The sequence below is a fragment of the Hylobates moloch genome, unplaced genomic scaffold (genome assembly GCF_009828535.3).
Source record: "Hylobates moloch isolate HMO894 unplaced genomic scaffold, HMol_V3 SCAFFOLD_5, whole genome shotgun sequence".
Classification (NCBI taxonomy): domain Eukaryota; kingdom Metazoa; phylum Chordata; class Mammalia; order Primates; family Hylobatidae; genus Hylobates; species Hylobates moloch.
In genome coordinates this window covers 95140087-95152787 of record NW_026652280.1, presented here as the reverse complement: position 1 = coordinate 95152787, position 12701 = coordinate 95140087, and the positions used below count along the sequence as shown (strand labels likewise).

At 45.7% G+C, this 12701-nt stretch overlaps 2 protein-coding genes and 1 pseudogene across 15 annotated transcripts in view; 1 reads left to right on the top strand and 2 right to left on the bottom strand.

The window, feature by feature from the left end:
• Nucleotides 1-2816, bottom strand: part of DCAF8 (DDB1 and CUL4 associated factor 8) — a 48825-nt gene extending 46009 nt beyond the window's left edge. For 3 of the 14 annotated variants that reach the window (XR_009213598.1, XR_009213599.1, XR_009213600.1), the window contains exon 1: nucleotides 2597-2792. Coding sequence is in view for 2 of the 14 variants with exons in the window: in XM_058439125.1 (XP_058295108.1) it covers nucleotides 2597-2780 (184 nt within the window). In the remaining 12 variants the exon portion in view is untranslated. The other 11 variants (XM_058439123.1, XM_058439124.1, XM_032153988.2 and 8 more) reach the window with 10 other exon arrangements.
• On the top strand, nucleotides 1082-2455 carry LOC131383512 (uncharacterized). The gene is made up of 2 exons (XM_058439127.1): nucleotides 1082-1255; nucleotides 1733-2455. The coding sequence occupies exons 1-2, from the start codon at nucleotides 1183-1185 to the stop codon at nucleotides 2041-2043; spliced, it is 384 nt and encodes a 127-aa protein (XP_058295110.1). The 5' UTR covers nucleotides 1082-1182; the 3' UTR covers nucleotides 2044-2455.
• A 2841-nt stretch (nucleotides 2817-5657) lies between the features above and the next one.
• On the bottom strand, nucleotides 5658-6617 carry LOC116469211 (small ribosomal subunit protein uS2-like; annotated as a pseudogene).
• Nucleotides 6618-12701: the final 6084 nt, after the last annotated feature.

Below are 12701 nucleotides of genomic sequence, written 5' to 3'. Positions count from 1 at the left end.
GCTAACCAAGAATTCTTCAGACCAGCTACAAAAGAAAGAGCAGCCACTATTTTTTTTTTTTTTTTTTTACAAAAAATTTCCCACTATATCCTAAAAAGTCGGAATTCTGAAATAGACTGGACTCAGACACCAGCTAAAGGCAGCATCACTCATCACTCCCCAGCTTTTAGTCACAAGCAGCTAAATATTCTCCTCTAAATACCAAGGGATGACAACCCAAAGCTGTGAGAGGGGAAGAGACCTGATTTGACAACAGGCTGAACAGAACTCAGGCAAACTAAGTTCCAGTTTTTAACAACGTAAAAAATATGATCGACACAAAGAAAAAATACAAGGAAAATGAATAAAGAAGAAAAGAAGACATGGGGTAGGGGGCACACATTCACTTCTAGGCTTAAGTCATTCGGAGATATACAGCAATAGTTTAGGACAGAAAGACAAGAAGCCCACAGACAATTAAACTTGTAAAAGTAATTCAACCAGAGCTGGAACAAAGCCAAGAACAACACTCAAACTCTTTGGGAAACTGGTAGGAATTTTATGACTTTAGTGGTCAGCAGTTGAGCATCAGGGCAGTCTGTCTTGAACTCAAGAATTTTAATGCCTCCAACTCCCACTCACCTTTCCTCCTTTTATCACTGAAGGCCAGGCTGAGCTCCTGAGAAAATAGGTCTGTAGACTCACTGAAGGACTGAGAAAAGTTAAAATTTACATGGCAAAGGTGTGTCTTCTACTGAATATAATAAAAATATTTATGAATACACTTTAGTATTTTTAGGCCTTCTCAAAACTACTTAAAAGTAGAATACTTGATCTAATTCTAATTACTGAACAAATAACCCACACACATACGGAAATAAAATGAACCAACATGATGATTAGAAGCCAGGTAAGTAATCTCCCAGCTCCAATAAAACGTAAAGTCATTTAAAAGGATAACCTGAATCTTTTCAACGCTAAACCATAACCAAACAACCTCTCAACAAGAAGCCACAGAGCAGGGGGGGAAATCCCGGAAAGAATGTGATAGCGCTAGTGCCGGTTTGTTTACAGAGACTCCAGTAACAATCATGAGTCAGAAATTCAAGCCACCAGATGCTTTCCAACTAACAGGGACCAAATGGGACCGTTCTAAGATATCCTAAAAGATTTGGGAGTTAGAAGAGGTAAACTAAGAGAATTATGTTACAAAGGGTACAAGACCACAAGACAACAACCGACTCCGGAATTCTCGGACCTCCGCCTTCCGTACAAGGTGCTGGGCCTGGGAACTTGGGATGGGGGAGGGGGACACATTGCGCGGTGGCCCTGAGGTGACGGGGAGACGCAGGGCGAGCCGTGTCCCTCAACTAAGGGGAGAAATAGGAGCGCACACATGGGTCACCCAAAAGCAAGGCGTCCCTGTGAACTGTGCGGCTGGCTCTTGGGGGCAACACAAGGGCTGACCTGAGGAAAGGGCAACCAGTACTCCCAGCGATGACTTCGGGTCGGCAGAAGGAAAAGACCTGAGCGCTAAGAGCTTGGGAAATGGGTCAGGCCCATCCTTAGGGGAAACCGGCTGGGGAGCGGAGGGGGGGCGCAGGCCGAGCCGGAACGAGACACAGACCGGGTAGGTCAAGGGAGGGGGGGGTGTCCGGCTGGGGCAGTTACAAGCACGGGAATCGGCGAGGCTCAGCAGCCCGCTTCCCGTCTTGGGTCATCCTTCTGCTAGCGGCTGCTCCGACTGTTCCAGGCCCAGCCGCCCCGTCCACTGCCACCACCAACGCCGCCGCCATCTTACACTGGCCAGCGGCCGCCGCCACCACCGCCTCCGCGCTCTGCGCTTGCGCCTGCGCTGCCACGCTTTCCGGCCCCGTTTGCGACGATGTGCTCGAGAAGACTGAGGGAAGAGTGGTCGCGCGAGCTCACGGCTCGCAACCCTCCTCGAAGGACGCACAAGGGGCGGGGCTTAAGGCCAACGGAAAACAGAGCGAGGGGGCGCCTGCGCATTACCGAAGAGGTAAAGTTGTTTTTGTAGTTTCTTCGGGCTTGCTTACCTTGTGATACTCAAAACAAATGCGAGTTAGGGGCTTCCCAGAGTTGTGACAGAAATAAACTAAATTTCCAGGGGATTGGCAGGCCACTTCCTGGATGATGGCCAGTTTTGCCGTTTTTGAACACTGGGAACGAGCAATGATTGCCACAAGGATTTCTTCTGAAAATCCCCGTTTCCTTTCAGGACTTTGTTTCCTTAAGTGGTTTCTATACTATCGAGGCCCATTTTCCCCTGAGAGTCTCCATTTACGTATTTTTAAAGAAGGGGCTCAGTAGCTTGAGGTGTAGCTATTCCAGAGGCTCTTTTCTGAAAAGGGGTGGTGTGGGTAAAGGTTCCCAAGAGTGGGCCGGGTGATGTGGGGTGACTTTTGTACTCTGTTTCGTTATGACACCTACAGTAACCGTGCAGAGGATTACTCCCAGCTGCCAGGCTGGGTTTTTTTTTTTTTTCCTTACCAGAAGCCCAGGGTGCAAAAATCTGACCCTTTCTCACCTCCCCTACCGCTACTCTCCTATTCCAAGTCATTACATATTACTTAAGACCACCGCAATGGAAACTTACCTCGTTTGTCTACTTCCATTATTGCCATTACAGTTAAACATAAGGCAGCCAGAGTGATTTTTAAAAATGTAAGGTCTGGCCAGGCGCGGTGGCTCATACCTGTAATCCTAGCACTTTGGGAGGCGGATGTGGGCGGATCACTTGAGGTCAGGAGTTCGAAACCAGTTGGAAACCAGGCCAACATGGTGAAACCCGTCTCTACTAAAAATACAAAAAAAAAAAAAAAATTATCCGGCATGGTGGAGCGCGCCTGCAATCCCAGCTACTTGGGAGGCTGAGGCAGGAGAATCGCTTGAACCCAGCAGCGGAGGTTGCAGCGAGCTGAGATCGCACCACTGCACTCCAGGCTGGGTGATGGAATGAGACTCCGTCTCAAAAAAAAAAGTAAGGTCGTATTATTTCCCCAGTCCCCACCCTGCTCAAAACCTCCAACAGCTTCCCATCACATAATAAAAATCGAAAGTATGATAGTCTTAGAGGCCATCAAAAAATCAATTGCCTCTAAGGAGGGCCCTACATGATCTGATCTAGCACTTGCCTATTTATCTGATTCATCTCCTCCCACACTGCCTAGCTCTGCTCTAGCCTCATTAGCCTTACTGTCGCTCCAGTCAAAGCATGTCCCAGCCCTAGGGTTTTTTTCCTTTTCTTGGAATGTCCATCTACTAGATCTTTACTAGACTTGAGGTGTCTGTTGAAATCCTACTTCCTAACACAGGCAGCTCTTGACTATTGTAACTAAAATGGAACCTCATGTCATCCTCCTCTATCTATCCGCTTACTCTGCACTGGTTTTTTAATAACATTTTTTACCTATAACATTTAATTTAAAATTACATGTTTGTAATCCAGCTATACTACTAGAATATAAATTCTTGAGAGCAAGGACTATGTTTTTATCATCTTTGTAATCTCAACACCTAGAAGAGGGCTACAGCACAAAGTAGCTATTTAATGCCCCACCATCCTATTCATTCTTTCATCATTCAGTCAACAACTATTTATTGAATTCCTGCTCTGGAAGGCCCTGTTCTATGTGCTGGGGCTGCAACAGTGAATAGAACCAAGATTCTTGCATTCATGGAACTTATTAGTGCAAGGGTTGGGAGCATAGGAGGAGGGGAGAGACACACAGATAATAAAGTTATGAAGAGTACTGTAGAGGAAAATAAAGCAGAATAAAAATGGGTTACCTGGATGGATGTGCTCTTTTACATAGGGGGTTCAGAGAAGGCCCCTCTGCTGAGGTGACATCTAAATAAAGGTTTGAAGTGAGACAGTAAGCTATACATACTTGGGAAAGAACATTTCAAGCGGAAGAAACAACAAGGTAAGGACCCTGCAGCTTGAGTATGCTTGGCAAGGAAGCCACTGTGGCAAAAGAATAGATAGGAACTTAGTTTGGAGAAACAAGATGGAAGCCAGATCACTTACGGACTTATGGACCAAAGAAAGGACTTTGAATTTTATCCTAAGAATGCTAGGAAGCCATGGAGGGTTTTGAGTAAAAGAGTGGCATGATCTGATTTATAATTGAAGATGTTCACTCTGGTTGATTCTTTGAGAACTCCCTATAGGGAAGCCAAATAGAAGCTAAAAGACCAGTTAGGAAGCTATTGCAGAAGACCTGCAAAACTAGTGTTGCAATGAAAGTGGTAGGATTCAGGATGTACTATGAAAGTGGTGGAGAGGTGATGTGTTAATAGATTGAATGTGGGGTACAAGATAAAGACCAGAATCAAAAATCAGTGAAAAAGTACAAAAGTCAAAGTACAAAAATCAGTTTGATTTGAGTAACTGGATAAATAGTGATGTCGTTTACTGAGATAGCACATGTGAGGAGACAGGAGCAAGGTTTTTTTTGGCGGGGGGGAACGTCCAATTTTACTTCAAACATATTAAACTGGAGATCCCTATTAGATTTCCGAATGGAGCTATGAGTAAACAATTGGAAATATGAACCTGGGGCTCATACAAGGGACAATGAGAGGTATAAATTAAGGATTAATGAAGTTATACATGGCATACATAGCCATGGGGTGGAGAGAAATCAATGTGGAAGAAAAGGGAAGCAGTTTAAAGACAGACCTCTAATCCTGAGGCATTCCAACTAATAAAGGTCAGAGAGGAGGAACATACAGCAAAATTTATTTTAAAAGAGTAGCCAGGAAATAAGAAGAATAAAATTCAAAAGTTAGGGGTCTTATAAAACAAACCAAAAAAAAAGCTTCAAGAAGGGGCTATAATCTCCATCATTCCTGCTCATAAAACAGGTTAAGATAACTGGAAATTGACCACCGGATTTGGAAAATGGAGGATCAGACCATGGCAAGTCATCTTAGTGGAGCTATAGGGATAGAGGCCTCCCTTTCTATGATCTGCTTTTTGTACCCACTGTTTTGTGGACACCATGGTTATTACCACCAAATCAATAGCTATTACCACTGAATTCTTCCTTTCTTATTTGGGCTTTCCTATTGAATTTGAGGTTGTGATGATTATTATCCCTTGTGTATCCATCCATCTTGTGATAGATACTCAATCCCACTGCTTTCTGTAACACTATATTCCACGGTTTTTTTATCTCTCTAATCATTTATTTAATTAGCTTCTCTTTCCCTTCATTCTATGTGTTCTTTCAGTGATTGTATCCATTCTCACATTTAAACTACTGTCCAGGGCTGGGCACAGTGGGTCACATCTGTAATTCCAGCACTTTGGAAGGCCAAGGTGGGCAGATTGTTTGAGCTCAGGACCAGCCTGGGCAACATGGCAAAACCTCATCTCTACAAAAAATACAAAAATTAGCCGGGGGTGGTGGTGTGCACCAGCTATTCAGGAGGCTGAGGTAGGAAGATCTCTTGAGCCTGGGAGGCAGAGGTTGCAGTGAACTGAGGTCACACCACTGCACTCCAGCCTGGATGACAGAGTGAGACCCTGTCTCCAAAAAAAAGAAAAACTACCATCCACGTGATGATGACTTCCAAGTCTTTTATTTTTATTTTTATTTTTTTATTTTTTAGAAACTGATGTTTATTTTCCATCAACCATTTTTCCATGTTGCTTAAGAGCCCATGCAAGAACAGCTTAAGACCATTCGGTGGTTGCTCCTACCCATTCAGTGGCCTGAGCAGTGGGAGCTGCAGACCAGTATTCTGTGGCAGGCTGAGTGCTCCATCGTTCAGTAGGGAACTGCTGAATAGGCACAGAGGGCACCTGTATACCTTCAGACCAGTCTGCAACCTCAGGCTGAGTAGCAGTGAACTCAGGAGCTGGAGCAATCCATTCACCCTGAAATTCCTCCTTGGTCACTGCCTTTTCAGCAGCCACCTGCTCTTCTTTTTCAATCTCTTCAGGATCCCTGTAGAAGCAGAGATCAAGCATGATCTCCCATGGGTGTTCATGGGAAATGGTGCCACGCATGCGCAGAACTTCCCGAGCCAGCATCCACCACATCAAACCCACTGAGTGAGCTCCCTTGTTGTTGCATGGGATGGCAATGTCCACATAGCGCAGAGGAGAATCTGTGTTACACAGAGCAATGGTAGGTAGATTAACATAAGATGCCTCCGTGAGAGGCTGGTGGTCAGCCCTGGGGTCAGTAACCATAAGAAGCCATGGCTCCCGGAAGGCTGCCTGGATCTGGTTAGTGAAGGTTCCAGGAGTGAAGCGGCCAGCAATTGGAGTGGCTCCAGTGGCAGCAGCAAACTTCAGCACAGCCCTCTGGCCAGTATTCCTGGAGGATATGACACTGACATCAGCAGGGTTTTCAATGGCAACAATAGCACGAGCTGCCAGCAGAAGCTTCTCTCAGGTCCTCTTCAGATTTATGATATAGATGCCATCACTTTTCCTTTTATAGATGTACTGTTCCATCTGGAAGTCAAGATTGGTGCCACCTAAGTGGGTTCCTGCTGCAAGGAACTTAAGGACATCCTCCTCCTTCATTTGCAGGACATCAAGGGCTCCGGACATTGTGAAAGTTTCCCTTTAAGTTACGACGGGAATCCAGAACAACGCCACATGGGCCCCTCTGTAGGTAGCGCAGAAAGGGACTTCCAAGGCTTTATTTCCAACTCAGGCTTTAGACTCACATACCTGATGGCCAATGGCACTTTCTTTTTTTTTACGGCTTTTTTTCTCCTTCTTTTTTCTCTTTCTTTTTTCTTTCTCTTTCTTTCTTTTTCCCTTCCTTTCTCTTTCCCTCCCTCCCTCCCTTCCCTCCTTTCTCTCTCTCTGTCTTTTTCTTTTATTTCTGTCTTTCTTTTCCTTTCTCTCTCTCTCTCTCTCTTTCTTTCTAGGCAGGGTCTCTTCACCCAGGCTGCAGTGCAGTGGCACAATCTCGGCTCACTGCAACCTCAGCCTCCCAGGTTCAAGCTGTTCTCCTGCCTCCCAAGTAGCTGGGATTACAAGCACCCATCACCACACCCAGCTAACGTTTGTATTTTTAGTAGAAACAAGGTTTCACCATGCTGGCCAAGCTGGTCTTGAAGTCCTGACCTCAAGTGATCCACCCACCTTGGCCTCCCAAAGTGCTAGGATTACAGGCATAAGCCACTGCACCCAGACTTTAACAGCTTTATTAAGACATATAATTCACATACAGTTCACTCATTTGAAGTATACAATTGGCCAGGCACAGTGACTCACTCCTGTAATCCCAGCATTTTGGGAGGCTGAGGCAGGCAGATTGCTTTAGTCCAGAAGTTCGAGACCACCCTGGGCAACATGATGAAACCCCATCTCTACAAAATAAAATACAAAAATTAGCCAGGTGTGGTGGCATGCACCTGTAAGTCCCAGCTACTTGGAAGGCTGGGACTTACAGGTTCAAAACGGATCGCTTGAACCCAGGAGGCAGAAGTTGCAGTGAGCTGAGATCACACCATTGCACTCCAGCCTGGGCAACAGAGGGAGAGGCTGTTGCAAAAAGAAACAAACAAACAAAAAGTATGAAATTCAGTCATTTAAAGTGTATACCTCAATGGCATTTTTTGGGGAAAAAATGTATTCCTAAGTAAAAAAAAAAAAAAAAAAAAAAAGTATATATTTCAATGGCTTTTTGTATACTCAGATACATGTGACCATCACCACAGTCAATTTTAGAGTATTTGCACCACCTCAAAAAGAAACCTAGTGCCTTTTATTTTTTTTTATTTTTTATTTTTTTTTGTGAGACGGAGTCTTGCTCTGTCGCCCAGGCTGGAGTGCAGTGGCGTGATCTCGGCTCACTGCAACCTCCGCCTCCCGGGTTCACGCCATTCTCCTGCCTCAGCCTCTCCGAGTAGCTGGGACTACAGGCGCCCGCCACCACGCCCGGCTAATTTTTTGTATTTTTGGTAGAGACGGGGTTTCACCGTGGTCTCGATCTCCTGACCTCGTGATCCGCCCGCCTCGGCCTCCCAAAGTGCTGGGATTACAAGCGTGAGCCACCGCGCCCGGCCCCCTAGTGCCTTTTAAGCTAATCCCCATTCCATCTTCCCATTCCCTCATCCAGAACCCTAAGAAACCATTCATCTATTTTCTGTGTCTATAGATTCCTGTGCTCTAGACTTTCATATGAATGGAATCATATAGTATGTGGTCTTTCGTGACTGGCTTCTTTAACTTAGCACAATGTTTTCAAGGTTCATCCATGTTGTAGCATTAATCAGTACTTCATTTCACCTTATGGCCAAATAATATTCCATAGTGTGGATGAGCCACATTTTATGTGTTCATCTGTTGATGAATATTTCAGTTGTTTCCACCTTTTGGCTATTATGAATAATGTTGCTATCAATATTAATATACAAGTTTCTGTGTGAATGTGTTTTAATTTCTCTTGGGTATATACCTAGGAATGAATGGAATTGCTGGGTCATATGGTTAACTCTATATTTAAACATGTGAGGAACTGCCAGGCTGTTTTCCTTTTTTTTTTTTTTTTTGACGGAGTCTCGCTCTGTCGCCCAGGCTGGAGTACAGTGGCGCCATCTCGGATCACTGCAAGCTCCGCCTCCCGGGTTCACGCTATTCTCCTGCCTCAGCCTCCTGGGTAGCTGGGACTACAGGCGCCTGCCATCACGCCCGGCTAATTTTTTGTATTTTTAGTATAGATGGGTTTTCACCATGTTAGCCAGGATGGTCTCGATCTCCTGACCTCGTGATCCGCCCTCCTTGGCTTCCCAAAGTGCTGGGATCACAGGCGTGAGCCACCGCGCCCGGCCTGCCAGGCTGTTTTCCAACGCAGTTGCACCATTTTACATTCACAGCAGCAGTGTATGAAAATTTCAGTTTCTCCCCATCCTTGACAGCACTTATCTCACTTTTTGATTCTAGTCATCCCAGTGGCTGTGAAGTGGTATCTCATTGTGGTTTTGATCTGCAATTCTCTGATGACTGATGATGTCGAGTATTTCTTCATGTGCTTACACAGGTCACTTTTATGTCTTTTCTGGAGGAAATTCAGATCCTTTGCCCACTTTTAAATTGACTTTTCTTTAAAAAAAATTTTTTTTTTGAGTCAAAGTCTTGTTCTGTCACCCAGGCTGGAGTGCACTGGTGCGATCGTGGCTCACTGCAACCTCCACCTCCCAAGTTCAAGTAATTCTCTTGCCTCAGCCTCCTGCGTAGCTGGGACTACAGGCGCATGCCACCACACCCAGCTAATTTTTTTTTTTTGAGACGGAGTCTCGCTCTGTCACCCAGGCTGGAGTGCAGTGGCGCGATCTCGGCTCACTGCAAGCTCCGCCTCCCAGGTTCACGCCATTCTCCTGCCTCAGCCTCTCCGAGTAGCTGGGACTACAGGCGCCCGCCACCACGCCCGGCCAATTTTTTGTATTTTTAGTAGAGACGGGGTTTCACCGTGGTCTCAATCTCCTGACCTCGTGATCCGCCCGCCTCGGCCTCTCAAAGTGCTGGGATTACAAGCGTGAGCCACCATGCCCGGCCTCACACCCAGCTAATTTTTGTAGAGACTGGGTTTTGCCATGTTGGCCAGGTTGGTCTCAAACTCCTGACCTTAGGATATCTGCCCACCTTGGCCTCCCAAAATGCTGGGATTACAGGCATGAGCCACCATATCCAGCCAAAAAACAATTTTTCAAGGAGCCACGTCTCACTATGTTGCCCAGGTTGGAGTGCAGTGGTTATTCACAGGCACGATCATAGTACAATGCAGCCTTGAACTCCTGGCCTCAAGGGATCCTCCTGCATAGCTAGGACTACAAGCGCATGCCACCATGCCCAACAGATTTTCTTTGTTCTTTTTTGAGACAGGTCTTGTTCTGTCGTGAACACAACATATTGCAACCCTGACCTCCCAGGCTCAAGCAATCCTACTGCCTCAGACTCCCGTGTAGCTGGGACCACAGGCACATGCCACCATGCCCAGCTAATTTTTTTTTTTTTTTTTTTTAGAGACAAAGTCTCTTTGTTGTCCAGGCTGTTCTTGAACTCCTGAGCTCAAGCAATCCTCCTGCCTTGGCCACCCAAAGTGCTGGGATACAGATGTGAGCCACCACACCCAGCCCAGATTGTCTTTTTTTGAGATGGAGTTTCGCTCTTGTTGCCTGGGCTGGAGTGCAATGGTGCGATCTTGGCTCACTGCAACCTCCGCCTCCTGGGTTTAAGCGATTCTCCTGCCTCAGCCTCCCAAGTAGCTGAGATTACAGGCACCTGCCACCACATCCAGTTAATTTTTGTATTTTTAGTAAAGATGGGGTTTCACCACGTTGGCCACGCTGTCCTCAAACTCCTAACCTCAGGTGATCCACCTGCCTCGGCATCCCAAAGTGCCAGGATTACAGGTGTGAGCCACTATGCCCGGCCCAGATTGCCTTTTTATTATTAAGTATATATTCTAGATACAAGTCTCTTATCAGATATCAGACATGTGATTTGCAAATATTTTCTCCCTTTCTGCGGTTTGTGTTTCATCATGATGTCCCTTGAGGCACAAAACTTTTAAATTTTCATGCATTCCAACTTATATTTTTGTTGTTGCTCATGCTTTTGGTGCCATATCTAAGGATCCTTTGCAAAACCCGAAGTCATGAAGATTTTACCCGTGTTGTCTTCTAAGAACTTTAGTTTTAGTTCTTTCTTTTACATCACTCATCGATTTTATCTTTTGTAAATAGTGTTGAGGTAAAAATCGAACTTCAATCCTTTGCATGTTGCTACCCAGTTGTCCCAGCACCATTTGTTGAAAAACGATTATTTCCATATGGGATGGTCTTGGCACCCTTGTCAAAAATCAATTGACTATAGATATGAGTTTATTTCTGGAATCTTAATTATATTACATTGATCACTACATCGATTCTTGTGCCAGTTCCACAATGTCTTTTTTCTTTCTTTTTTTTAGGACAGGGTCTCACTTTATTGCCCAGGCTGGAGTGCAGTGGTGTGATCTCGGCTCACTGCAGCCTCAACCTCCTAGACTCAAGTGATCCTCCCACCTCAGCCTCCCAAATAGCTGGGACCATGCCTGGCTAATTTTTTAAAATTTATTTTATGTAGAGACAAAGTCTCACTATGTTGCCCAGGGTAATCTTGAACTCCAGGGCTAAAGGGATCCTCCCACTTTGGCATCTATAAGTGCTGGGATTACAGGCATGAGCCACTGCACCCACCCTTAAATTTTTTGTAGAGATGGGGTCTCACTGTGTTGCCCAGGCTGGAGGATTTTTTGTATGCAAGATAATGCCACCTGTGAATATAGTTTTATCTCTTCCTTTCCAATCTGGATGCCTTTTCTTTCTTTCTCTCGCCTAACTGCTCTGGCTAGAACCTTCAGCACAATGCTGACTTGAAGTGGCAAGAGTGAATATCCTTGTGTTCCTGATATTGGAGGAAAAGTATCCAGTCTTTCACCATTAAGCTATGATGTTGGCTATAGGTTACTCATAGGCGCACTTTAATCAAGTTGACCAAGCCCCCCCATCTATTCCAGCCAATGGCACCTTAACATTCCAAAGCTGAACTCACTTTTGCTCTAGCTTCTGTCAAACCTAAACTGTTCTGATTCTTGATATTTCTTAGTTGGCACCACTATTAACCTGTCTTAGGTTGGATTCTCTAAAAGCAGAGCCTGAGAAAGTGATTCTGTACAAATGGTTTATTGAGGGAGTGCTCTCAAGTAAAACCTGTAATAAAGTGAGGGAAGCAATATAGGACAGGGGGGTAAGGTTAGCCAAAGATATAGATTCAGATGGTAAGTTTAGCCTCCACTAGAACTCTGGAACATAAATGGCACCACATTTGTCCTACCTTGAGGAAAGGGGGAGGAATTTTGGAATTTTTTTTTTCTTTTTTTTTGAGACAGAGTCTTGCTGTCGCCCAGGCTGGAGTGCAGTGGCACGATCTCGGCTCACTGCAGGCTCCGCCCCCCGGGGTTCACACCATTCTCCTGCCTCAGCCTCCCAAGTAGCTGGGACTACAGGCGCCTACCACCACACCCGGCTAATTTTTCGTATTTTTAGTAAAGACGGGGTTTCACTGTGTTAGCCAGGATGGTCTCGATCTCCTGACCTCGTGATCTGCCCACCTTGGCCTCCCAAAGTGCTGGGATTACAGGCGTGAGCCACCACGCCCGGCCGGAATTTTTTTTTTTTTTCTGAGATGCAATCTCGCTCTGTCGCCCAGGCTGGGGTGCAGTGGTGCGATCTCGGCTCACTGCAACCTCCGCCTCCCAGGTCAGGATAAATTTTTGCCTTTTCCAAAATGGAAAAGGTTCAGTGTAATAACTCACCATCAAGTGTCTGGTTGTTCTCCTTCAGTAGTACTGAACTGGGGGCTCAGCATTGGTCTCTGTTGCTGACAGGTTTAACACTCAGCAATAGCAGTAGTTAGGTCAGCTTTGGGTGACAGGAGTCCATGTTTCTAGGCCAATGAGTAGCCTCCATCTCTGCCACCATGGTGATTCTATTCATGAGTACACTGTGCAAGCACTGGGACAGCTGAGGTAGTCCTGATAAATTCACCCTGTCCAACATGGTGAAACCCCATCTCTACTAAAAATACAATTAGCCGGGTGTGGTGGCAGGCGCCTGTAATCCCAGCTACTAGGGAGGCTGAGGCAGGAGAATCACTTGAACCTGGGAGGCGGAGGTTGCAGTGA

What these genes read in the sequence shown, in the direction of transcription:
- LOC131383512 (XM_058439127.1), top strand. Translation starts at nt 1,183, where the DNA reads ATGTTACAAAGGGTACAAGACCACAAGACAACAACCGACTCCGGAATT. An exon ending in ACCTCCGCCTTCCGTACAAG is followed by an intron (nt 1,256 to 1,732) that starts GTGCTGGGCCTG and finishes CGACTGTTCCAG; the next exon opens with GCCCAGCCGCCCCGTCCACT.